A 24,201-nucleotide genomic window follows, 5' to 3' on the forward strand; every position below is an offset into this window, starting at 1 on the left:
GGATGGATGGATGGATGGATGGTGTAATGGGACAAGAACTGCAGAAGGGGTTTTGTTGAGGGGTGGACAAAATACTTGGAACACTTCTCAGTATATCACTCAGTTCTGAAGAAAATCCAACTTTATAAGTTTCTCAAACATTTTAATTTTCAGTATCTATTCAGTTCATCTTCAATATAAAATATTATGCACATAATAATGTCATTTTGTCCAGGCCCAAACAGACAATACTGTCTTTGTAAAGAAAGATTAATGAGCACTCTTGTTCAAACAAAGGAGAGCTGGGACTTGTTACAAGTCAAATAAAAGCCGCATCACTGAGACAGGTTGTGTGTGTATGCATGCTCCCAAGTTGGAGGATATCAGCACAGAGGTCCACAAGCTGAGTCGCTGTCTGTCTCAGTCCTTGTTATCGTTCTCGGGATCCAGCCAGACGGACATGGACATGGCAGAGGAAGCAAATGTTACAAAGGTACCACCAGCACTGTAGAATCTATATAAACCTGTTTTTGCAAGAAGTCTAGCAGCTCCAGTTTTCTTTTAATCTCGTCATCAAAAGGTTTATGCACTTCTTATTTTCAGAAACTACTCAAGGCTCCCTTACAACTGTCAGCACCTCTATAGCCATGCTCTGTGAGCTGTACTGTGTGCTCACAGTGACACTACTCAGATACAGATGTTTAACAGGTAAAATCTACCAGTTTCACCATTTTAGTTTACTGTTACTATGATAACATAACTGGTGGAAAACAAAATAAAGCTGATGCTGATCAGCCTCAGTAGCAAATTTCACAACAAACCGCCAAGTCTGACCAATAAATTACAACCTCATAGTGACACCAGAGGAAGAATCAGGAGATAGATAGTCTTTACTGTCCCAGAGGGAGGTTTGTTTTCACAGCTTCTACAAAAACATACAGATATACATACTACAAGATACTGAGATGCATAATACATTTAATATACTGCAGGTAAAAGAACATTACAAGTCACATAACTCACATAAAAGAAATATCCATATTTGGATCATATAAAGGAAAGTTTTCTTGTTTGCTTAATGTGTAACCCTGCTCAGTCATTTGGAATAAGGCTGTGTGTTTTTAGTGTGTTAACACGTTCCGTAGCATAATGGTGCTGTTTCCAGCTTTGCCACTGAGCTGTGCTGTGCCCACTGGATCCTGACACTGTTAGCTTTCAGGGGAAGTACCTGAAACAGGTCCCTGTTTTGACACAAACATGGTATGTGTCTAGCACTGGTATGTTCTGGAAAGAACTGAAAAAAAATCCAGCTTTTTAACACAGTTATTTTTAGTAGTTTTTAGGCAGATTAAAACTAAAAACAAAGGAGTGGTTATTTTCACTACACATAGGGAGGAGCAGTAAAGAATGCTATGAAAACAAGAGCTTCAAGAGGCTGAGTTAGCTGCTTCCAGGAACAGCTCAGTTTTATTGACCTTTGTTCAGTAAAGCCTATTATATCTGACGCCAGTCCATAGAGAGAGATTTTCCATAAGAAGTGGCAGGCAAATGTGGCAGCGTTATTTTTTTATTTTTCAAACTACACTTGGTCACATCGACGGTACATGTATGGCATAAAGTACATTCATGCCCCTACCTGTATCCCAGCTTGTACTTATATACAAGTCATCAGGATCTGTCTAAACATGGGTACTTTTAAAAACATAACTTTTTCTATGCCTTTTAGTCTTTCATCCACACACAAACAGTGCTTTTGCTCACTGAAAACTGAGCTTTTGGAAAACTCCATCCAGGGTGACGATATTTAGAAACTCTGTTTTCAGTGTTGACGTGAATGTGAATTGGTATTTTATTTGCTTGACTTTAGCGTGCGTGACGTTATCCCCTTTGTTTATCAAGTGATATCATACAGTGGTGGATGTAGATGTAGCTGAATGACACTCACACACTATATTGTGGAATGGAGGTATCAGAATGCTACATAAATGCCAATGCTACACTTAGAAACACTCCCACTCTGATCTATTCCACAGACCCCAATGCTAGCTGAACAAATAATAACCTCATAATAACTTTTTCAGGCTTCTGACTAACTAAGATGACTGTATGGTTACAGTTATAGCACTGGCTGTTGGCTTCATGTACTTTTGACAGTGTTTTTGTGTGTGGAATAGGCCCAAGAATCTCTGTGTTTGATGCCAGCCCATTCAGTAGCTGTTGAGATAATTCACTTTGAATTAAAGTGACTGTTCAACAGATCGATCACAGTGGGGAGCACAGCGGCATGGTGCTTAGAACTGTCATCTCACAGCAAGAAGGTTACGGCTGACACGATGCCTTTCTGTGTGGCGTTTGCATTTTCTCCCTGTGCTGTGTGGGTTCTCTATAGGTGCTCCAATGTCCTCCCACAGTCCAAAGACATGCAACTTAGGTTGACTGGAGACTCTAAATTGTCCTCAGGAGTGGTTGTGTATTTAGCCACAGGGGTTTCATGTCGGTGACTTCTGTGCTGGTCCCAAGCCCGGATAAATAAACAGGATCCTGTCAGGAAGGGCATCCGGCGTAAAACTGTGCCAAATTACTCATGCGAATTGGATTTGCTGGGGTGACCCCTAATGGGAACAGCCGAAAGTAGAGTAGTAGTTCAAAGGGCTGATCCCAGTTTTCCATTCCCTGGCTGCTGGCAAGTGTTCAGAGTTTGTTTTAAAATGCGGACTGCTTCTTATTCTTGACATCTAATGTCTTCTGACACAGTTAGCTATCACCAAAAGAAAGCATGCATTGCACATTTTCAAGCAATATCAACATCATCATTAGGTGTTTGGTGTATTCTCTAACTCATGCTGCTGTACCAGGTCGATGGATCACTGCGTTTTGCCATCTACCATGACCAGCTGCAGTCCTGTTTGGTGATCACCATCTTGCAGGTGGAAGGGCTTGTGAAGAACACCCAGGCCCACAGCCTCCAGCCATTTGTCAAGATACGACTCATGTGGGCAGGATCACAGGGAGTGGAAAGCTCTACGGATGAGGAGGTAATTTAGTTTTAACATGACATAAGTTAATGTAAGTGACATAATTAATTACTTAGACAGCTTTTCTTTGTCTTTTTATGTGTTTCAAACCATTTTGATTTAGACTGTTAAAATGACTGAATATTCACATGATGATTTTGCCTTGGGCAGCTTTAAAAGATCATACAGCTGAGGAATTTTTGTGAATAAAATAAATCCATTGTTTGAAAGCTTTCATCTTTTTATTTGTTGCTTGGGTAAAGCTTTTTCAAAACTGTCCTTCAGTTTCTCATTTAAAGCCTTGGGCCATTGTCTCTGTACAGTATAAAGGAATTACTGCTGTGATCCTCTTAGGATGAAGGGACACCCCCTGCTCTGTGGACAGTGCTGCAAGAGTGGCAGACTCGTACTGTGAAAGGCAGCTGTAACCCTTTGTTTGGAGACCAGTTCAGCTGTATTCTGCAAGACGACTGGGCCCTTCATCAGATCATTCTCAGGCTAGAGGTCCTGCAGTACACAGTCACTTCTCTCCTTCTCTGTATCTCTTAAATAACAGTACATTCTTTTGTGTTTCAATACAAAGATCAAGGTAAAAGAATATTTTTGTGTGATTCTGTAAGTGAACTGTGTGTCATGTATCCGTGTCTTAGGTAAAAGACTTTGATAAATTCTCCAGGCATGAAGTACTAGGAGAGGTGAGGGTTGCTCTAGGGCAGCTCAACATCTCCTACCCTCTGGAGCTACATGAGGACCTGCAGATACCTCAGAAGGTACAGTACAGTGGGGCATGAAACATTTGTGCTTGTGCTGTGTGTACACACACACACATGAGCAGTCAAACAGGAGAGGTTTTTGTCATTTTTTAGAGGAATTAAGGAATTCATTTAGCACACATTGGTATGCACATGTTAAAGTGATTACAACACTGGAGAAACCTAGCTGAAACATTCTCAGTGTCTTTTAGGTTTCTAAACCGATGTACTTTTAGAACCCCAATATATGTACAGCTTTCTTCTTTAGATTATTATTTTTTAGTCATATTTGTCAGACTTGACAATTTTGACTACTGAATGGTAAAAGGGAGGGAAATGACACTGTGTATCATGGTCCTCAGAGACTTCTTGGTTTGGGCTGTTATTTTGACATTCTTTCCTGTTTTGTCATCCTCACCCACCTCAGCTTTACTCTGCCTTTGGTAAACTACTGTTTCACACCTGTCGCTTGTTGTCCTGGCCCTGTTTATCTGTGCATATCACCCTGTTGTTTGTTCCTGTTTCACCTCACCTGTATCTCTACCCCTTGTACAGTACCCCAATCTGGGTTTGTGAAATTCTGGCTTCATGGAGTTTTGTTTTAGCCCCCTCCCTTCACACATCTGGTTTGTTTTGTCCTTTGTTCACTCAGTTTTCTTCATTCCAGCTTGTTATGTTGTTTGTTCTGCATTCATTCTGTTCTGTTTTTTTGTGAACTTAATTTTGGTTGCTCCCTGTCTATATTGTTCTTTGTTTAGCAGGTTAAGCTTGTTCTTTTTTAGTTAGTCACGTTTGTGTTAGCTTCCCTTGTTTGCCACCTGTGTTTAGTTTAATAAATTCTAGAGATTTCTGTTTAGTCGTCGAGGTATTTGCATTTCGGCCTTCATTCGCTCACATCATAGCACAATGTGCAACACTTTGAAATAGTTATTAAAATAAGTAGTTAGGTTTTTCCCAAATTAATCGGTGGAACTTGGTCCTTTGAGTTGTTATAGCATTTCTGTATTTGTGAATGCACAAAAAAAATTCATGATTCAGTTTCCCTTTTGATAAATTCTCTGACTCAAACCTTAACACTTAACCACAGTAGGCTTGTTTAAATAAGCTGAGCAAGGGTGTAAAATGAAGGTAACTAATGCCTACTAATGCCTTAACAAATGGTGCTTAATGTAAACTGTGGAGGTCAAGACAAGATCTAGTTGGCAGAAAGACAAAGCAAGAACCTCATATGACTGCAAAGCAGCAGCAGGAAGGGTTAGGTGACACTGAGTTGTGACACACAGAGATAGTTTAAATAGAGCTCTTTGATGTTAGTTGTCATGGGTGGGGCTGAAAATATTTTCTGGGGATGAGTGACAGCCAGAGGCATAGGAAACATTACATGGATGAAAGAAAGAGGAACAAATTCCATTAAACAGCAGCAAATTATGGAAGCAGACCTCAAAATCTACCATGAGCTACTTAAAACACACACACACAAACTGAAGCTTCTGCTACGGTAGTTGAAAATCTATGAGTAGATCTTAACCATGCTATGTATGCAAAATTTAGAATTTGCCCTTGGGTGCACTATTTTTTGTGCTCTTGTAGTATTTCTTTGTGCTTAATTCTGTCATTTATGGGCCTGCAACAGTGTCACTATATGTTCATATTGTAAATAAATGACAGCATGGTACAGTGGTTACACCTCACAGCAAAAAGATACTGGGTTCAAACCTTGTGACTGACTGAGAGCCTCTCTGTGCGGAGTTTTCCCCATGCCTGTGTGTGCTTTCTGCAGGTACTCTGGCTTCCTCCCACAGTCCAAACATATGCAGGTTAGGTTGAGTGGTGAGTTAAAATTGCTCGTAGTTGAGAATGTGAGTGGTTACCCCTCCCCCACAACCCTCTGAAAAGATAAACGGTATAGTCAATAGATAGATGGAAATAACCGACCACTGTGCTGAAGTGTTTGTCCTCTCATGTTCTGGACAGGATCTTGTAGGAGAGGTGCTTCTTTCACTGAGGTTACTCCCCACATCTCAGAGGCTTGAGGTTGGTCTGCTGAAGGTCAGAACAGCCATCACTGAAATAAGCTCTGATGCAGGTAAATAACACACCTTCATAAAAGCAAAGCTACTGTTTGTTAAGGACACACAGTATAACATACTGCTTCTAATTTGATTTGCCTGTGTTGGACAGCCCTGCATGCCAGGATCAGTGTGCAGTGCAACCAGTGTAAATTGAGGTACCAAAAAACCTCTGCAGTGGCCCGGTGCCTGGTGACTGTCTTCAATGAGGTCCTTGTGTTCTCCTTACCAGAGTATCCTCTGGAGCAGTGTAAAATTCTGGTTTCTGTGTATGAGACTCACACAAGTAGGAAATCAACCAAATATATGATTGGACAGTTGACTGTGGGGAAGGAGAAGAGTTCAGAAGACAAACACTGGAGCTTGATGATGCGTTCAATTCGCCAGCCAATAGCAAAGTGGCACAGCCTGCTGATCTGAGTATCTCCCTGCTCCTGCACTCCTTGGCTGTCTGTACCTGCTTATATTTAGCTGAATACTGTGTTTGTGTATCAGGGTATTGAGGGATCTATACCTGCTTAACTGCAGGCCAAACATGGGCTCCTCTCTGTCCTCGGTCAGACCCTCCTCCTCCTCCAATCAGGGCAGTGGAATGACTGCCTGAGTGAAACCTGAAGTTACTCAGTCTACTTGCTCACTCCATCACACCTATCTCTGTTATTAGCTCCAAATCTCATCACACTGAAAGAGCTACTAGGATCTGATATTTGCATTTGTTTCTGAAAAAGACCATGTTAGTGTTCCACTTAGCATATTTACTCAGTGTTTAACTATTGTTTGTTACTGTTATATTTATCTTTGAGGTGTTTTTTTTGTGCTTGTTTTAAAGTCTCCATTTTGCATTATTAACTCTTTATATTGTAACGTCCATGTGCAGTAAATTCAGCAGTATGAGATAAAGCAGTGATACCAGCAAGGAAAACATGGAGGAAAATGTGATGTTACAGTGGGCCAACTGGAGGCAATAGGCTATGGTCATATAACTAGAATAAAATAAGAAGCTACTGAAACTTTAGATAAAAATTTCAATTATTAAGGAAAGACTAAGAATATACAATACATTAGCACCATTTTGAGGGTCTTATTCATTGAGTATATTTTTCTTGATAAATTGAAAGAGCATGAAGCAGCCACTCATCTTTGTCTGATGGTGAAGAAACTATTGTGAACATGTTGCCACATAACGTAAATATTCCGTTGGAGAGGAGTTACACCTAAAGTCACATCTTTAGTTATAATCATGGGAAATATTTAACAGTGTATAGATTATTTTTTAATAAAAGACCAATTATCAACACAGAGTCTCCTCATGTTATTCTGAGCTGCAGAGACGGAGCCTATAAAAGCATCAACACAGTCAGGAATTTGGTCTGAACTCAAATAATCTTTGTGGAACTAAAATACAGTGTTGATCATCATCTAGGTGTAGACTCCCTCAGTTTGTTAGGAACTCTGCTTTAAACCAGAGGGACCCATAGAAGACCTGAACAACAATATGACTGCTCTATAGAAATAGCAATTTAATATTTATTACCCAGGATTAACTCTTTTGCCCCTATGCCTGTCAGGATCCTTTAGCTTTTCCAGTGATTTGATTGTTCACTGGTCATGCTTTTGACAGGTTTTGATCTAATCCTTTAAACCTAACTTGCTCTGGAGCAGGTTATGTGTATTTTCAAGCTTTAGTTACTTTTCAGAATCAAATGAATAAAATTAACATGTCTTTATTGATCCTCACTGGGAAATTATTAGGTTACCCTGTAGTATGTAAAGTACTTCCAATTAGCTTCACCTTTACCACCTACATTAAATGTCATTTACAATATAATGCATCACTAGTTAGAATCCAGTAATATACAATAATGTGAAACATGCAGTTCTGCATAATGAGTACTTTTGCTTTTGATACTTTAAGTATAATATATTGATGCTAATACTTTGGTACTTTTACTTAAGCAGAGTACACACATTCGCTACTCAAGCAGAGGTACAGATACCTGTGTAAAAGAGTACTCTGGTAAAAGTAGAAGTACAGATGCAAACTCTTTACGTGAGTAAAATTTAAAAAGTACAGGCTGTCAAATGTACTCAAAGTATACATGTAAAAAGTAATCATTTGAAGGAGACTTCTACCAGCTGTTTCAGTGCAAACCTAACTGAGCCTATAATGATATATTTGCCGAAGATTAAACCATGTTAACTCAAAATAAAATGTAATATGATGTTGTTGTTGTTGTTGTTCTTCTTCTTCTTCGTCTTCTTCTTCTTATTATTATTACACACACACCCAGGCCAGGAATACCGGGTTTTCCTCTAAACCTCTATGGCGTCTTGGCTATAATTACATTATTCCGTTTTAGCGCCGTTATTTAAATACGGATTACGCAAAAGTGAAACCAAAACAGTTCTACACTTTTGGTTTCGTTTCGGATAGCAGATAACCCTGGCTGCAGAGTTGTAGTCTACTGCTGCGGCTGTCGGTAAGTGCTTATTTGGTTTCTGAGTATTAGTTAACTTTGAAACGAGTCAACTTTATCCCGCATGGTTTTTTGCTCCGTAAACCCCTTTTCCATAGGGCTGCGTACTAAACACTGAGCAGACTGTAAAGGCGGTGCACGTTACCTTACATGACCTCGGCTCGAGGTTGTCTCAGGACAGGCTTGAGGCTATCAGGAGAAAAGGCACATTTTCTCCCCATATGGAGTTTTCCTTGGACAGTACATCCACCGTGAACACACGATCAGTCAGAGCAAAAGTAAAGAATCTCTAATACCCGCTTGAGCTATCAATGAAAATATGCGTAAACATACATTTATTGTTAGATTTTTTTTTCTATAAAACGCTTAAATTAGTCTTTAATTAACAGATAGATGCACTTTATCTGTTACTGAATAAAATTGAATCCAAAACCTATATGGATATTTGAGGAAACGCGTTACCAGAGCTTCCTCGTGGGAATGCTAGATTATTGTGACAGAAACAAAGAGAATTCTAAGAGTTTTATATTAGTGTGCATTCAGTAGGTGTTACAGAATTTGTTGCAAATTTCCTCTCAGTTAAAGTTGATTATATGTGAATGTACATATGTACTTACAGTGTTTATATTCCCCTTATTTTTCATCAGCTGTCCGCTGGTGGGAGTGTGTGCTCATGCATCGGGGCGGAACTCCGCCGTACGCAATACAGAGAGCAGAGGAGAGTTGCAAACGCGCAACCATGTAGGGACAGAAATGGCATGCCGTCATGTAAATAAGATAAATAACTTAAGGCCATTTAATTTGTTTAATAAAAGAAGAAGGTATAGACCTGTTCTAAAGGAAAGGTAACCTTAAATGACTTATGTTGTGACCTGGCGCTATACAGAAAATAAAACTAACTTGACCTTCGGGGGGGGTTCCCTAATATAATGGTACAGGAAACACTGACTTGTGTGTATATTTGCTTGTCTGTGCACCAGGTGATGGAGTCTGACCATGGTGACCATGGATCAGGAAGTTGACCCTGATGAAGACAGTGTGAATTCCATCTTGGCTCAGGAATCCTCAGATCTCTTCCACATCCTTAGTAGTCAGTCACCCACAGTCATAATGAAGTTGTGCCAGCTGATGCCCGGTAGTGCTGGGTTGAACCCTGGCCATCCTGCTACCTCTTCAGCAGCAGTAACAGAACTCATCCAAGCCATGCTGGATTATTTCACTGCGGCCAGCGTTGCACATTGTAGCGACTTTGTTCAGAGGATGTGTATCTTATGTGAGAATATCCCCCTACACCTGGAGACAAGGCTTATGTCAGCAGCTGCATATGCATACAGTGAGTAATGGTACTGTAAATGTTCATAAGTGATGCTGGTCTCTGGCAGGAAGGTTCTCCAGTGTGCACTCTTTACTATGTGCGCACTCACTTCAATGGTCAGGTGGCCTGCATACTGTCTGAAACAGACTGTAACATACAATAATGTATTTTTAAAAAGTCCGTAAAGTTAGTGCTTCATGTGCATGCACATGAATTTCCTACACATAACTCAATGTGTTGAGGACAGTCTCTAGAAGACTAGAAATAACGTTTAATTTGTTTGTATTGTGAAGGGCAATTTAACTAAGATTACAAAAGGCAGGACCCATGGCTGTGGGTTGAGACAGAACTGTGTGTGTGTGTACTGTATGTGTGTGTCTGCTTCTCTATATGCTTGTTACTGCGTATGGAAAGCACCTCCTTTGCAGATGCTACAGTTTGTCCTGTTCACTGTATGCTGATATTTATTCATACAAATAAACTGTCTTTGTGCTGACTTGACTAACCACATGGCTTTCTGTTTAACTGTTCAGCTAATGTTGTACAATCTCCAGCGGCCAAACCAGTGTCTCTGAGAAACACAGGTAAACGCTTGTTAATATAAACAAAGCTAATGGGCAAATGTTCTTCAGTTCACAAAACTTTAGGCTGTTTATGGTGCTGTTTCACTTCACTTTATTATGTCTTTGTGCAGCTGCTGGCTATTTGCATAATGAACACATACAAAAGAGCTCTCAAAATTAAACCTAAGGCAAACGTATAGTGGTTTCATATGAGCAAGAAGTGCAGAAATTATTATTATATGACATGTTTTTTTTAAAGTAGATCTGTACATTTGCTCATCTGCAATAATAAAAATTGAGACTGAATTCTTGATCATCAGAAAATATTGGAATTGTTTTCTTTTTCATGGCCTCTTTTTTCTGTAGTCTGCACTCATTTATCCTGGGTGCAAAGTAATCGTAACTAGCTTTGTATACACAGCTGTCACTATTTGCAGACAATCAGCAGTCACCCTTTCTCCGCGAAGCTTCAGGACCAAAACAGTGTTTAGGTCGCCCGCGATGGCCCACAGCAGATATATAGCCTTGCTGACAAAGTATTAGGTGTAAAAATGAAAATGAAAGGTAGCTGTGGTGTGTTCACTAACAATCACATTGTTTATTTTTGTTTCACTCTGGGAAGCCCCAGATTTTTTTAGAATCTTTTTAAGTCTCTAGATATTTTAGAAACTATAGGTGATGGCCTAAGAATAGTTGTTACACAATATTCAAAATTTTTGCAGTGCACTTGATAGTGTTAGATATTTTCTAGCATTCCATGGTATACAGTATTTATGTACTGTATATTTTGTTTCTGTTTTTCTGCACTGTAGATGACTGTGGTGTACCGGATGAGAAGTCCTCTCCACCGCCTTCGGAACAGCAGCTCATCAAACGTCCACGGCTTGGTAGTAAATACACACAAGACCTCAGCCTTGTTACACTGCAGCCACAATCATATTCACCAACTAACCTGGCAAATAGCCACTGACTGGTCATAGTTCATGAATTTATTAGGAACACTAGATGTGCTGTGGCAGAATCAGCCTTGCCAATTTGACCTGATGGAAATTGTAATAGGCCTAGTAAAAAAAAAAATCCCCTACACCCTACAAAGTATTTTTCTCAAAGACATAAGTATGTCTTAATTGAACACAGTGAACAGCACAAAGGTACCTTATTACTGTTTGTATTGTGAATTTTTAACTTTAAAAGATTTGTTAAAGGTGCATTCACTACACATTGTCTCATAAGTCAGGTGACAGGACATGATGTCACTCTGCTCTACTACCCACCATGAAACTTTGCTGCCTACAGGGCCTCTGTGTTGTTGAAGAGGTAATGTTCACAGAGAGTGGGACAAAAAAAAAAAACATTTGAGATGGAGACTGATAAAAACAGCCAAAGTACTCAAATGTGATTCAAATGTGGCTCTTTAACGTCTGGATGTGTTAGCATTTAAGCAACCTAGCATCACCATGATTTTACTTTTGTATTGAACTAATATGATTTGGTCAATGCAAAGGTAAAAATCATGGTTACTAGGAAACAGGATGTGATGGGTGTCAAAGAGCAGTTAGTGCAGCTTTAAACTTCAAGCTGTGAAAAGTGCTTTTGTCAATAGGATAAACATGAGGAGTCAGTGTTTGCTGGGGGAGCAGCTCACTTAAATTTAATCTTGAAATGTTGTATCTAGTTTGTCATCCATGTTCTAGACCCATTTAGGTTCATCTTTGCACAACCACATTTCATACCTTGTCTTCCTTGAGAGAGAAGAAATAGGAGATGGTATTTAAGGTATTACCAAGATGCAACCATAGATCTGCAGGATAAGTTTTGCACAGGCAATAAAAACCAAAAGTGAAAGGTATGAGAGGTTTTCATTCCACAGTAATGTGTTGTGACAGCAAATCAGGAATCTTAACCATGTTGCTTTTGTTGAGTCTTACATTACTAGGGTTAACAGTTCTTGTGTGCCAACCAAAGCTATCTAGTTTTAGAACAACTAAGAAACAACTCCCTGTGCATTTACTGTAAATGTCCAGCACTTGGTTTTGAGTAGTTTATTTGTTGAGAGTGAGTGTTTTGGATTGTATGAGTCAATATATTTAGTAAATGTGCATTCATAGATGTTTCCAAACTATAAGTTCTGTTTCATACTGTGATTACATGTGAACTAGTATTTGTCAGCTGACACTGCAGTTAAATAAAAAAGGCATTATCTGCATCTGTGGCATGTGGTTTGTTGTATCCAGGGCTGATTTTCATTTGCTCATAGCAACTTTGCACCTCCTCAGGACAAATGATTTTCTTGTTGAAGAGACTGAATGCATGTCTAATGGGTTTTATATCATACTCTACTGACAGATCACTGGGAGCAGTACATTGATTCAGTGATGAATTTACTGCTGAAGCGGTGGGAGCGATTGAGTAGGCACCTGGTGAGAGAGGTCCAGCTGGACAATGTGTGGGTCAGCCAAAGAATGTCAACCAGAGGCAGAGACAGGCCTGATCAAACCCCAGGGTCAGCAGACAGAGGGAGCAGAACTCCAGGTTAGCATGACCTCCTCTTATTGGACACCATGAATCTGCTAAATTCAGTTAAATATAGATTTAAATGTACCTCACTGTAAGATGAAAAAGAACAAAACAGACTTTCTGTGGTGTGTCCTGGCCATACAGATCTAACTAATCATGCATAAATAAAGCCTGTTGTCCACTAACTAAACACATTTTCTTCATCAACCCCAGAGCCTGATGGGGATTTTGGCTCTCTGGAACCTAGAGTGACATTGGAGACCTTCCTCCAAGGATGTGCAGGAAAGGTAACAGTTTTCGTGGGCCAGCCGGGATCAGGAAAAACTCTGCTGATGTCTTGTTTAGGACAGCAGTGGGCACGTGGCCTTGTAAGTTCACATACATTCTTCTGATTAGTTTGCATTATTAAGGATGTTCTGTGCTGCTATTCTGGGTTGGTGATAGGGTTGCTCAAATTATTTTTAAAACAAGAAGGATCAGCTACTTGACATTTCTCTCTCAAGTAAATGTTTCTAAAATTACTGTCAGATTTTTGGACAATGTGGCTAGTTTACAGGCTTCAGACATCTGTTGTACCTTTTCATTTGTGTAATCACTGTGCAGCTATAACAATACTGGTTCAGTACTCAGTATGAGAACTGCTCAATATTTGTTGTCTTGGATCAGAATCAGGGTTAAAATATAAAATGTGACATCTTGGGAATTACAGTAGATGGAATGTCTTATTGTATGTCTTGTGTCCTACTGTACCCTTTCTCTCATTCTACCTTTATTTGATCCTCTCCCTTACTTGCTGCCATACCTCTTATCATCCAGGGCCCTATCCCTTCATCCTACCTGTTTATCCTGCTAGAGTTTTGTCAGCTCAGTCTACTGTCTCACCCTCTCTCGCTGTCTGAGCTGCTGTTCCAATACTACCTCCCTCCAAAAGGGGGTGACGACAAAAAGGTATGCAAGCTGCAATTCTAGCAAGTACTTTTATTAGTCAGTGCTTTTCTGGTTTTCAGTGCGAAAGTATGTTAGGTTTTTTTAGATCGTTTTTTTCTTATGGCATTTTAGCTTTATTCGACTATGTAGAGAGGCATGAAGAGTTACCCAGATGGGAGTCAACTGCTGTTACATCTGTGGTATATACTATAGACATTAATCGACCGGCACGCCCTGTGAAAGTAGCAGGTTACATTTATCATAATGCCTACAGCAGTTCTGTACTGAAATCATTGTTCAGACTGCTCTCAGACCTGGCCTGTCAAAAGGGACAGTCCCTTTGATTTTGAAAAATTATTATACCTGGGCACCGGATTAGGAGATATGATGTGTGATGCTGTGGTTGCATGTCTCACTTGAGTTAGTTTCTTCAGTGCAATTGAAAGTACTTACCACCCTTGGCTGACTCAACATGTTCATCAGTCAAAGCATGCGTTTTAACCATTTTTCAGGTTCCTGGAAGTGTGTATTTATTTTAAATTACAAATAAACCATACTTAAATCTCTTTAAACAGCTGTAACCAACAAATTACATCCACTAGTGTATGCCTTTAAGCTCAACCAGATAAAGTAATACGTTGTCTTTATTTCTGTGTTCTACATATATTCTGTTTGAACAGAAAGCCATTGTGGATTACCTTCGTTCCAATCCAGAGCAAAGCTGTTGGGTGCTGGATGGCTATGATGAGTTTCGCAGCAAACTCTCCAGACAAGAGGTGCAGAGAGAACTACTGGACCCAGACGCCCCTTTGCCTGTTGTACAACTCATCTCCGGGTTGTTAAATCGTCAGCTTCTTCCAGGATGCACTGTGCTGGTCACCTGTCGTGCGCGTGACGTCAAAGATTTGGAAGGCATATCAGACAAGGTGGGGCAGCTGCTGGGATGGGGCTGCCTGGAGATCAAGGAGTATGTGGACAGCTTCTTTGGAGTAAAAGGTAAAAGCGTGCATGCTTTTTATATATACGTATGTGGTGATATCTGTTATTCTGTGTACTTTATATAGAGGCAGATTAATGTAGTTTTAATATACACTGCAATTTCTTTGAGTGCAGCTCAGTGGCTAGTTTGGTATAGAGTTTGCATAATGTTATTGTAGAACACATGCTAAGTTGTATAGTTGTGGGATAAGTGCAGGATACCAGGTATTTTGGGATTGAAAGTCAGGAGAGAATGCATTATTCTATGTCTCACACAGACAAGCTGCTTCTCTTTCTGACCCCCCAACACAAACACACATTAGCTTTATCAACTAACGGACACACAGTTCTATGGCTGTCTTTCTTTTTGTATTTTTTTTAACCTGTAACTTCTCCACCTCTCTTTATTTTCTATTGAATTTTGGTTTCATGGTTTCATGCCTCCTCTGCCTTGCTGCTGTCCCTCCTCAGACTGACACCACAACTTCTGCATGTTTCTGTTGGTGCTGGTGGTTATACAAATATCCCCAGCACCAAGCTGTCTGGCTAAGCCTTACTGTTGCTGTCTTCATCTACAATTTAATACTTGTGCACTAATTTATAACAGCAAACAAGTCTGTGTTACAGGTGTGTGTTACTTTACACTATCCAGTTAATCCATACCTTGCAGCCAATCAACATTTTTGGTGGTTGTAGCATAATACATTTTCATGCTTACTGGCTATAACACTGTCTTCATAACGGGTGTAAAATCTGGTTTTAGAATGAATTGCAAACACCAAAGCTACTTTTGAAATTGTTGATTTAGGGTGAGCTCATGTGCATTTAAAAACAGACATAGCACATGACCTTTCTCAGGATGAAAGGATGAAGGTGGTGTACCACATAGCCCCCCCCCCCAAAAAAAAGTATTGCTGATTGCATTAATCAAATCAAATCAAATTTTATTTGTATAGCGCCAAATCACAACAAAAGTCATCTCAGGACACTTTACAAAGTAAGGTCTAGACCTTACTGTTATCAATATTATTACATAGGGAAAACCCAACAAATCCCCCTTGAACAAGCACTTGGTGACAGTGGGGAGGAAAAACTCCCTTTAACGGAAGAAACCTCCGACAGACCCCGGCTCTTGGTGGGCGGCCTTCTGCCTCGACCGGTTGCTTCGCATCAGAAGCATAAAGCTCCAGAGCCAGGGCAACCTGTAGAGAAGTACAGGGAGAGAGAGAGAACACACTATGGGGGAGAGGAGACACAAAGTTAGTGATGTGTAATGGAGGCATAGAGATGCATAGAGAGAGAGGAGAGGAGAGGAGAGGAGAGGAGAACAGGAGGGGAGGGGAAAGAAACTCAAGAGCATCATGGGGCCCCCCAGCAGCCTAGGCCTATAGCAGCATAACTAAGGGAAGGCTCAGGATCACCTGATCCAGCCCTAACTATAAGCTTTATCAAAAAGGAACGTCTTAAGTCTAATCTTAAAGGTAGAGAGGGTGTCTGCCTCCCGAACTGAGACTGGGAGTTGGTTCCATAGGAGAGGAGCTTGATAGCTAAAGGCTCTGCCTCCCATTCTGCTTCTGTGGACTCTAGGAACCACAAGTAAACCTGCACTCTGAGAGCAAAGTGCTCTGCTCGGATGATAAGGCTCTACGAGGTCTTTAAGATATGATGGAGCCTTGTCATTAAGGGCTTTGTATGTTAGGAGAAGGATTTTAAATTCTATTCTGAATTTTACAGGGAGCCAGTTCAGAGAAGCTAATATGGGAGAGATATGCTCTCTCTTGCTAGTTCCTGTCAGTAGTCTGGCTGCAGCATTTTAGGTTAACTGGAGGCTTTTTAGGTAATTACTGGGACATCCTGATAGTAAAGAGTTACAGCAGTCCAGCCTGGAAGTAACAAATGCATGGACCAGTTTTTCAGCATCACTTTGAGACAGGATGCTCCTGATTTTTGCAATATTGCGCAGGTGAAAGAAGGCAGATCTAGAGACTTGGATTATGTGTGATTTAAAGGACATATTCTGATCAAAGATGACTCCAAGGTTCCTCACAGTAGTACTGTAGGCAAGAGCTATGTCATCTAAAGTAACTATATGATTAGACAGCAGATTTCTAAGGTTTTCAGGCCCAAGCACAATCACTTCAGTTTTGTCAGAATTTAGAAGTAAGAAGTTACAGGTCATCCAGGCCCTTATGTCTTTAAGACAAGCTTGAAGTTTGACCAGCTGATCTGATTCATATGGCTTCATAGACAAATATAACTGAATATCATCTGCATAGCAATGGAAATTTATGTTGTGCTTCCTGATAATATTGCCTAAAAGGAGCCGGTATAAAGTGAAAAGAATTGTACCTAACACAGAGTCCTGTGGAACACCGTGACTAACCAGTTTGTGTGGAAGATTCATCATTAACATGAACAAATTGAAATCTTTCTTATAATTAACATTTGAACCAACTTAGTGTACTTCCTTAATGCCAATAACATGTTCAAGTCTCTGCAGCAAGATGTTGTGATCAGTGGTGTCAAAAGCAGCAAAAGAGGACAAGTATAGAGACCAGTCCTTTATCTCCCCCCTGACCTGGCATCCTAGCTCCCCCTTGCTGCAGCATTTGTTGTACCTCATCAATCTGTAGTTGTGATAGCAGGTGCTTTTTGCGGATGTCAGAGCACTGAGCTACTAGTTGTTTTGATGTTAGTCTAGATGTTGGGTTTTGAAGTATCCTTAGGTCTCACATTCTCCGTATGTAACCCCTCTCGCTGGGGTTACTTGTATAGTAGCATTCCAATAGTTCCCTGTTGATTAGGGGAAAGACGTCTTTGAGCAGCCTAGTCGGGATGGGGTCCAGGAGACATGTTGATGATTTAGATGAAGCAATTGTTGAGGTAAACTCAGAGAGATCTATGGGAGATCTTCCCTTAATTAGAAAAGAAGCTCATGAAGTCATTGCTGCTGAGAAAGGAATGTTAAGCTCAACAGCACTGTGGCGCTTTGTCAGCCTGGCTACAGTGCTGAAAAGAAACCTGGGGTTTTTCTTATTTTCCTCAATCAGTGATGAATAAAATGTGGTTCAGGCACTACGAAGGGCTTTCTTATATGTTATTAAACTATTGTTCTTGATTCTCAGTATGTAGCTGTTTGTCACAGCTAAAAGATTTTGTTGAGTCGAGTTGAGCCAGTACCAGGTGGTGGAAAATGGGCTTCTGTTGGGTAACATCACTCATCAAGAGGAATCATAAGAGGGGCAACAAAATTAAGAGGAGAGTACGGCAGACAACAATCAAGACCAATCTGAACACACAGCACAGGTCTAATTTGTGGAAAAGTCTGTCTTAATCAAATCCTGGTCACATGTAAAGCCATACAGCGCTGGGCTCAGAGAAACAGGGCTACCATAGGAACCCCCCGGAAAAGAAACTTAAGTTCATATGACTCAAATATTACAGGCTTAAACAAATTTTGACTTATCTCCAAAGGTGACTCGGCAAACAGAGCTCTCAGGGCAGCAGATCTCCTTCTTTCCAGTCGACACCTCCTTGCCATGTCATCCCTCCCTGCCCTCTGCAACATCTGCTGCATCTGTCTGAAGCATCTGCTGCTAGAAGATAAAGACAGAGGAACAAGCGTACAATCTGGAGACAGAGAAGAAGAAAGAGAATGTAATACAAGAAGAAAAGCAACAGAAAAGGAAGTAAAAGGAGTACAGATCCCTTCCACCCATACCCAGGTTTACCTCACTGTTCTTGAAGCATTTCTGAGCTGTGACTCTAATAAAGGAGGAAAAATTGATGAGGCAAAAACCATTAGAACTCTACAGAGGTAAAGACAGAGTACTAAACATAATAATTCTACAAACCTTTAAACAAATTAATTAATTTTTTTTCTGTCATTTTGTGCAGCTCCACTCTGACTCAGTATCAGTCTGAGTTGTGTGAGCTGAGTCGACTGGCCTGGAGAGGTCTGGAGGAAAGCAAGATCCTCTTCATGGAAGAAGACATTTCTCCAGATGTTTTGGAGTTTTCAGTCAGGACAGGGCTCTTCTCAGAGGTCAGACATAGTTGTGTAATCGAATGTGTGTGTGAAGGATTTTTTCTAAAACTATAGTAGTTGTTGAAGGATGTAGGGTGCTGGAGGCAGTGTATGTGGCTTTTTTTTTCAGTAATTTTGGACATGCTGTTGGTAAGTTATCTTTGGATAATAACTGAGTTCATTGTGGGAAATAGGAGTTTAGAACACATTTTCTTAGCATTTAAAATTAAATTACATAACCTATCCAAAATATTCTTCAGTGACACTGTACTGTCACCGTTCTGCCAAATATTCCTAAAATTGGAAAACCTGCAGTAGTCAGTAGCATTAACACAGAGTATGTGGATGTGGTGCAAGGAGTTTTCCATACAGTAGGAAAAAGGTGGTAAAAGGTATAGGTAAAACAGATGACGTCAGAGGTTCTTCTGTTGTTTGCAACTTTTTATCTGACCAGCTCACTGTAGCTGCTTTTCTCTTATTGTTCATCCTTTGCAGTATTTCAAACCAAATTGCCCACAGTGAAATTGTCATGATTCTGTCCCACTGCTTCCAGTCCCATGCTTTTATTTTGACACTACTTCCTGTCCCCAGCTCACCCTGACTCCCGGGAACTTTATCTCATCACCCACATTGGTTTCACTTGCTTCTCATTACTCACACCTGCTTACAACAGCATATAGGCAGCTTCCCCACACCAAGAAGCTGCCAGATTGTTCTAATGCCTGTTCAGACTTTCCAGTGGTTATCCTGTACATGTGATTCCGGCTCTGACCCTGGATTGCCTTGTGACTACCGAGTACTGCCTAACCCTTCTGACTCTGTTTGTTTTCTGTGTATTGATCTTTGGACTTCCTTTTTTGACCGTGCTTTCGTGGAGACCTTGAATGTGTAATTTTGCTGGCTCTGACCCTGGACTGTATTATGGACCTGAGAGTGATATGTGCTGAATCAGAATCCTACTGTCAGGGAGCAGTGTGTGCAGCTTCCATCAATGTAGAGGTGTGAACCCAATTAAAAGGCCAGTACTTGGAGACAACAGAATGAAGTTTCTTTGTCCATGTGGGAGAGCTCAGGTGAAGGAGAAACAGTCAAACAGGCAGAATCTTTGGTCAGTAGCTCAGCAAGGGTGTCGATAACAGGCTTAGCAGTCCAACAATAGGGGCGGGGCAAGGCAAAAATCGTTAGTTAAACAGGCAAGGTTTCGTTCGCAGAATAACAGGCAATGGGATAAACGCTGGAGAGTCTAGGATAGGCAAAGAACAATCTGGCAGCTCCCCACAGGGTGAGGAGCTGCTATATACTGAGGTAAACAGGTGTGAGTGATTGACCAGCAGGTGAAAGCACTTTAGAGTAATGAGGTAAAGTGCCTGAGAGTCAGGGTGAGCTGGGGACAGGAAGCCAGCGGGGCAGGATCATGACACCTGCATTGTGTTATCGTTGTTTGTTACCAGCACTCTTATTAAAGAGAGAGTGTTCCGCTTTTACTCGTCTGGCTCTATACTTGAGTTCCTCCTTGACATCATTGGCAGCTTTGTGTGCCGACCCTGACAGAAATGGGGAGGACTATGCCTGTTATTCTGCAGTAAACACAATAATACTGGAGTGGATTTTTGATGGGATTTAGCAGGCATGACCATGGCACTGTTGACATTTTATGGTCTCTAGAGGATGAACTATAATAACTTGATATAAAAAAGTAGGCATTTAATATAGTTACCTTTCTGCTTGTACATTCACAAACATGTTATTGTGGTAATCACATGTTAAAATTTTAATGCTCACAACATAAACCTTTTTAATATGCTTTATGTCACTACAACCCTTTGGTCTTTAAATTTTAACACCCTCTGGGCAATTCTACATTTACCACTCCATGACAGATCAGGATTAAAGCAGACCTCCATGCTCATCTCATAACCTGGTTGTCTTTACGGTGAGAATTACAGCTTCACAGAACATGTCATAATATGTTTTGTCCCTGTCTTCCTGTAAGGTGGAGCTCCGACGTGAGGACGGGGTGCTTGTCAAGGCCTACTGCTTCATTCATCTGACATTACAGGAATTTTTGGCTGCTCTCAGAATCATGACCAGTAATGATGTTAGTGACATGCAACTCAGGAGGAGGTAAGGAAATGAATTCACAGAAGCCAAAGGGAGTTGGAAAGGCACAATGTTAAGGCCAGGGGAGTCTCCCTCAGTGGAGCTTTTCTGAAGGTGAATCTGTTTCACCTTTGTTGACGGTACACTGTAGATAGTAAAGTGAGATCAAAGAGGTGTAAGGGGGAGACCTGCTCAACTGTCAAGTTTTTTTGAGTCAGGACCCAAATGCAGACAGATAACTTGACTAAAGAACAAGGGCAGGCAAACTGATGGACAATGACAAATTCAGTTAACTGAAGAGATAAAGCTAACTATGACCAAATAATCAAAGGTGAGGGCATAGGTAACGTAAGATGAAGGAGACAGAAAAACAAATGCATACCATAAAGGGGCAACCAAGTCAAGTTAACAGAGTACAGTGGGGAACAAACAGGGAAACCGGTAACGGAGACAGGATAGAGTTGAGATGGACACAAGTGAAAAGCAGACAGGCAAGGAGATGCAGGCAGAGGATAAGAGTCAAGGACAAGACGGGAGCGGATAACTGGTTAGGACAAAACTGGACACAATAGCAGGGTAAAATAACAGAGGACCAAACAGGAGACAATACCAGGCAAAGACAGAGCAGGTGAAATTAAAAGGAGAAAAAGGCATGCAATATGACGATAACAGGTGCTCTAAACAGATCTTAACTGACAACCTAAACAGGAGACAACAGGTGACATAACGGAAAAACCAGCCAAGAACAGAGCAAAGTGAGATGAATATAAAAGGAGGAAAACAGGGAAATGATAAGGTGCAAACAATCCAGAGTAATCAAAACTAAAGTAAAGCTGGGGCAAGTGAGGGTATATAAGGCAGGAAATAGTTTCAAAATAAAAGTTCCAACAGAAAGTGGCCAGGGATCATGACATTAACATGCATCCGTATGTGCATGACCACTACATCACTCTGTCCAGGGTGTCCAGTCTTAATCTAATAAACTGACAGTTGTCTTCTTCCTCATTGCTCTTTTAGATTCAGTCTGAAAACTCGCTGGATGACCAAGTCGGACCAGAGAACGGTTTTCACTGACTCACTGCACCTGTATGTTTGTGGTTTGGCTTCCTCATGCTGCACTCCAACCCTTGTTGAATTTGCCAAGGCTTCTGGAGGAGGAGGTCAAAGTTGGGTCCAGAAACGACAAGCCTTCATTCTGAAACTGCTAGGAAATCTGTGCCACAGCAACACCCTGACTGGACCAAAGGTAGAATGAGGAGAATTGAAAGACTATAAACAGATGTAAATGTTTAGCTGTACAGGTTTTTTTTTTTAATCAATGTTGCCTGTCTCTTCTTACACCTTCCCCAGATACTCGAGCTTTGTCACTGTGTCCAGGAGAGCCAGGACCACCGACTGGCCAAATGTGTTGTGAGAACGAGGCCCACCCTGGAGCTGCGCAACATCTACCTATTACCTGATGATATTGATGCTCTGGCCTTTGTAGTTAACTCAGCTGATGATGTTGGTGTCGGATTGGACTTTGGAGCATGCTCAATGGAGCCGGAATGTTTAGATATCCTGCCCCAGTGTCAGTATATTCACTGCCTCAGGTGGGAGGACAAACACTCAGTCAAAACAATGCATAACATACCATAGCATACACATGCACACACTTTCAGAATTAAAATAAAATTGTGTTTTCTTTTGATAATGAAAAATAGCGTTTTCAAATGAATTCAGAAGCAAAATTTTAATTTGTTCTATATGATATTCACCTCAGAGGTATCCTCACTTCATTGGTGCAAATTCTGCTGCATATTTAAAATCAATCACTTATGCAAAATCCTGAGCTGAGATTCACAATGGGAGTGTTTGCAAGCAGGCAGTAAATATGGTTCTGTAACAAGCTGTTGCTTTGACTTTGTCATTCCTCAGCTAACCTGTCTCACATTCTGTGAAACTGACTGGAGCTCTTTTTTCCTCTGGTGTCCCTATGCCAGTGTCTTTCTGTAACAAGCAGAAATATGGTAGCCTGGACAACTGACTGCTTTAAAGGACATTAAAAGGGGTAGAAATTAAAGGGCACCAGGCCGGCTGTAGAGGAGAATTAACACTGTCTACATTTGCATGTAACTTAAGAGGCCCTTCATCAGGCAAGATCAACTCTAAAGCAAACAGTAAAGCAAAACTGGCCAGGACACAGACTACACTGTAAAACATCTGTAAAACACAATGAAGCTCTTGTCCATAAGCTTGACAGACAATGGTGGAGCATAGAGTTGTGCACAACAGACTGAAAGCAATTTTGGACAGTAACAAACAAGCCGGTTTATGCCAGCAGCAGTTGAGGCCTCTGTGTCACTGGTCCCAGTGTCAGTAACACACAGAGATCCCTTGCACTTATGCTTTTTGCATAAAGTATACAAATATTGTCACCCAGGATCAGACGAGTATACGGTCAAACTGTAAAGGGGGTTTTGGGATAACAAATCAAATTGGTGACATGAACAAAGCAACATTGATAACAATTCTATGACCCATATAGAAGTGAAAACTTCCATTTGTACGCTGCGCAAATCTGATACATTTTGAGTGAGTGATGGCATCTCAGCTTTTAATTTAACATTGTGTCTTATTTCATTTTGAATGATGCATATTATTTTTCAGTTTTCGCAGCCGCAAGTACGGCGACACGTTTGCTGTGAAGTTGTCTTCCATTTTGCCTGAATTGAGAACGCTGAGAAAATTTGAGTAAGATGAAATGTTTTGCTATTTTGTCCAACCATAAACCTTTTATATCTGGATCATGATTTACATATAAACTAATGTGTCACTTGACATTTAGGTGTTCAATAATGCACCTGCTGTATATGCATTTATGTAATGTTTTCAGTGGCCCAAATAAGATTGTATGCCAGGCATTAGAAATGCCATATGAATTCTAGTATAGAATCCTCTACTGTATCTGGGATGCTGAGACAAATAAATAAAAAATCCTCTTTACTGCTTCATCTTGTAACCAGTGCAGCTTTTCTTTCAGTTTTCTTTATTTCTGACAGATTGACATTTGGATAATGTGAATGTTGCTTTACCTGTGTATCTGCCTTTGAAATACTGTAAAGATTGTAGTAGAAGTAATCCTTATCAACAGTAACTGGTTGTTTTCTTTGCCTTCTCAAGGTTTTGTGGTACCAGTATGACGGCAGTGGGAGCAGCTAGTTTGGCTTCTGCTCTACAGGCCTGTCCTGACATCATGGAAATCAAGTATATTTACTATTGCATTAATTTCAGTACTGCAGGAAATGCCAGGTTTAACCATGTCCTTTGTCAGCTGTATGTGGGGTCTTCAGTTCTTTGGAGATGTGTGACCAGCTTGTTGTCTATCCATCCATCCATTTTCCTCTGCTTATCCGGAACCGGGTCGTGAGGGCAGCAGTCTAAGGAAAGATGCCCAGACTTCCCTTTCTCCAGACACTTCCTCCAGCTCCTCCGGGGGAATGC

At 40.7% G+C, this 24,201-nt stretch overlaps 2 protein-coding genes across 3 annotated transcripts in view; both read left to right on the top strand.

Annotated features, from left to right (window-relative positions):
* The first annotated feature begins 220 nt into the window (after nucleotides 1–220).
* syt19 (synaptotagmin XIX) lies at nucleotides 221–7,093 on the top strand. Its single transcript, XM_020587262.1, has 6 exons — nucleotides 221–472; nucleotides 2,835–3,014; nucleotides 3,348–3,497; nucleotides 3,644–3,763; nucleotides 5,720–5,831; nucleotides 5,927–7,093. Exons 1-6 carry the CDS (start codon nucleotides 338–340, stop codon nucleotides 6,232–6,234), a joined length of 1,005 nt encoding a protein of 334 aa, XP_020442918.1. The 5' UTR covers nucleotides 221–337; the 3' UTR covers nucleotides 6,235–7,093.
* An 846-nt stretch (nucleotides 7,094–7,939) lies between these two features.
* Nucleotides 7,940–24,201, top strand: part of nlrc5 (NLR family, CARD domain containing 5) — a 36,464-nt gene continuing 20,202 nt past the window's right edge. The window contains exons 1-15 of one of the 2 annotated variants that reach the window (XM_020587260.1): nucleotides 7,940–8,294; nucleotides 9,272–9,624; nucleotides 10,140–10,190; nucleotides 10,982–11,056; nucleotides 12,516–12,701; nucleotides 12,900–13,054; nucleotides 13,503–13,634; nucleotides 14,294–14,609; nucleotides 18,066–18,408; nucleotides 18,489–18,636; nucleotides 20,612–20,742; nucleotides 21,736–21,964; nucleotides 22,069–22,310; nucleotides 23,368–23,451; nucleotides 23,881–23,964. In XM_020587260.1, coding sequence (XP_020442916.1) covers nucleotides 9,288–9,624; nucleotides 10,140–10,190; nucleotides 10,982–11,056; nucleotides 12,516–12,701; nucleotides 12,900–13,054; nucleotides 13,503–13,634; nucleotides 14,294–14,609; nucleotides 18,066–18,408; nucleotides 18,489–18,636; nucleotides 20,612–20,742; nucleotides 21,736–21,964; nucleotides 22,069–22,310; nucleotides 23,368–23,451; nucleotides 23,881–23,964 — 2,513 coding nt within the window. In that variant the 5' untranslated portion in view covers nucleotides 7,940–8,294; nucleotides 9,272–9,287. The remainder of the gene's footprint in view (nucleotides 8,295–9,271; nucleotides 9,625–10,139; nucleotides 10,191–10,981; nucleotides 11,057–12,515; nucleotides 12,702–12,899; nucleotides 13,055–13,502; nucleotides 13,635–14,293; nucleotides 14,610–18,065; nucleotides 18,409–18,488; nucleotides 18,637–20,611; nucleotides 20,743–21,735; nucleotides 21,965–22,068; nucleotides 22,311–23,367; nucleotides 23,452–23,880; nucleotides 23,965–24,201) is intronic. The other variant, XM_020587261.1, reaches the window with a different exon arrangement.

The sequence above is a fragment of the Monopterus albus genome, unplaced genomic scaffold (genome assembly GCF_001952655.1).
Source record: "Monopterus albus unplaced genomic scaffold, M_albus_1.0 scaffold448.1, whole genome shotgun sequence".
NCBI lineage: Eukaryota > Metazoa > Chordata > Actinopteri > Synbranchiformes > Synbranchidae > Monopterus > Monopterus albus.

What these genes read in the sequence shown, in the direction of transcription:
- syt19 (XM_020587262.1), top strand. Translation starts at nt 338, where the DNA reads ATGCATGCTCCCAAGTTGGAGGATATCAGCACAGAGGTCCACAAGCTG. An exon ending in AAAGCTCTACGGATGAGGAG is followed by an intron (nt 3,015 to 3,347) that starts GTAATTTAGTTT and finishes TGATCCTCTTAG; the next exon opens with GATGAAGGGACACCCCCTGC. An exon ending in ACCTGCAGATACCTCAGAAG is followed by an intron (nt 3,764 to 5,719) that starts GTACAGTACAGT and finishes TGTTCTGGACAG; the next exon opens with GATCTTGTAGGAGAGGTGCT.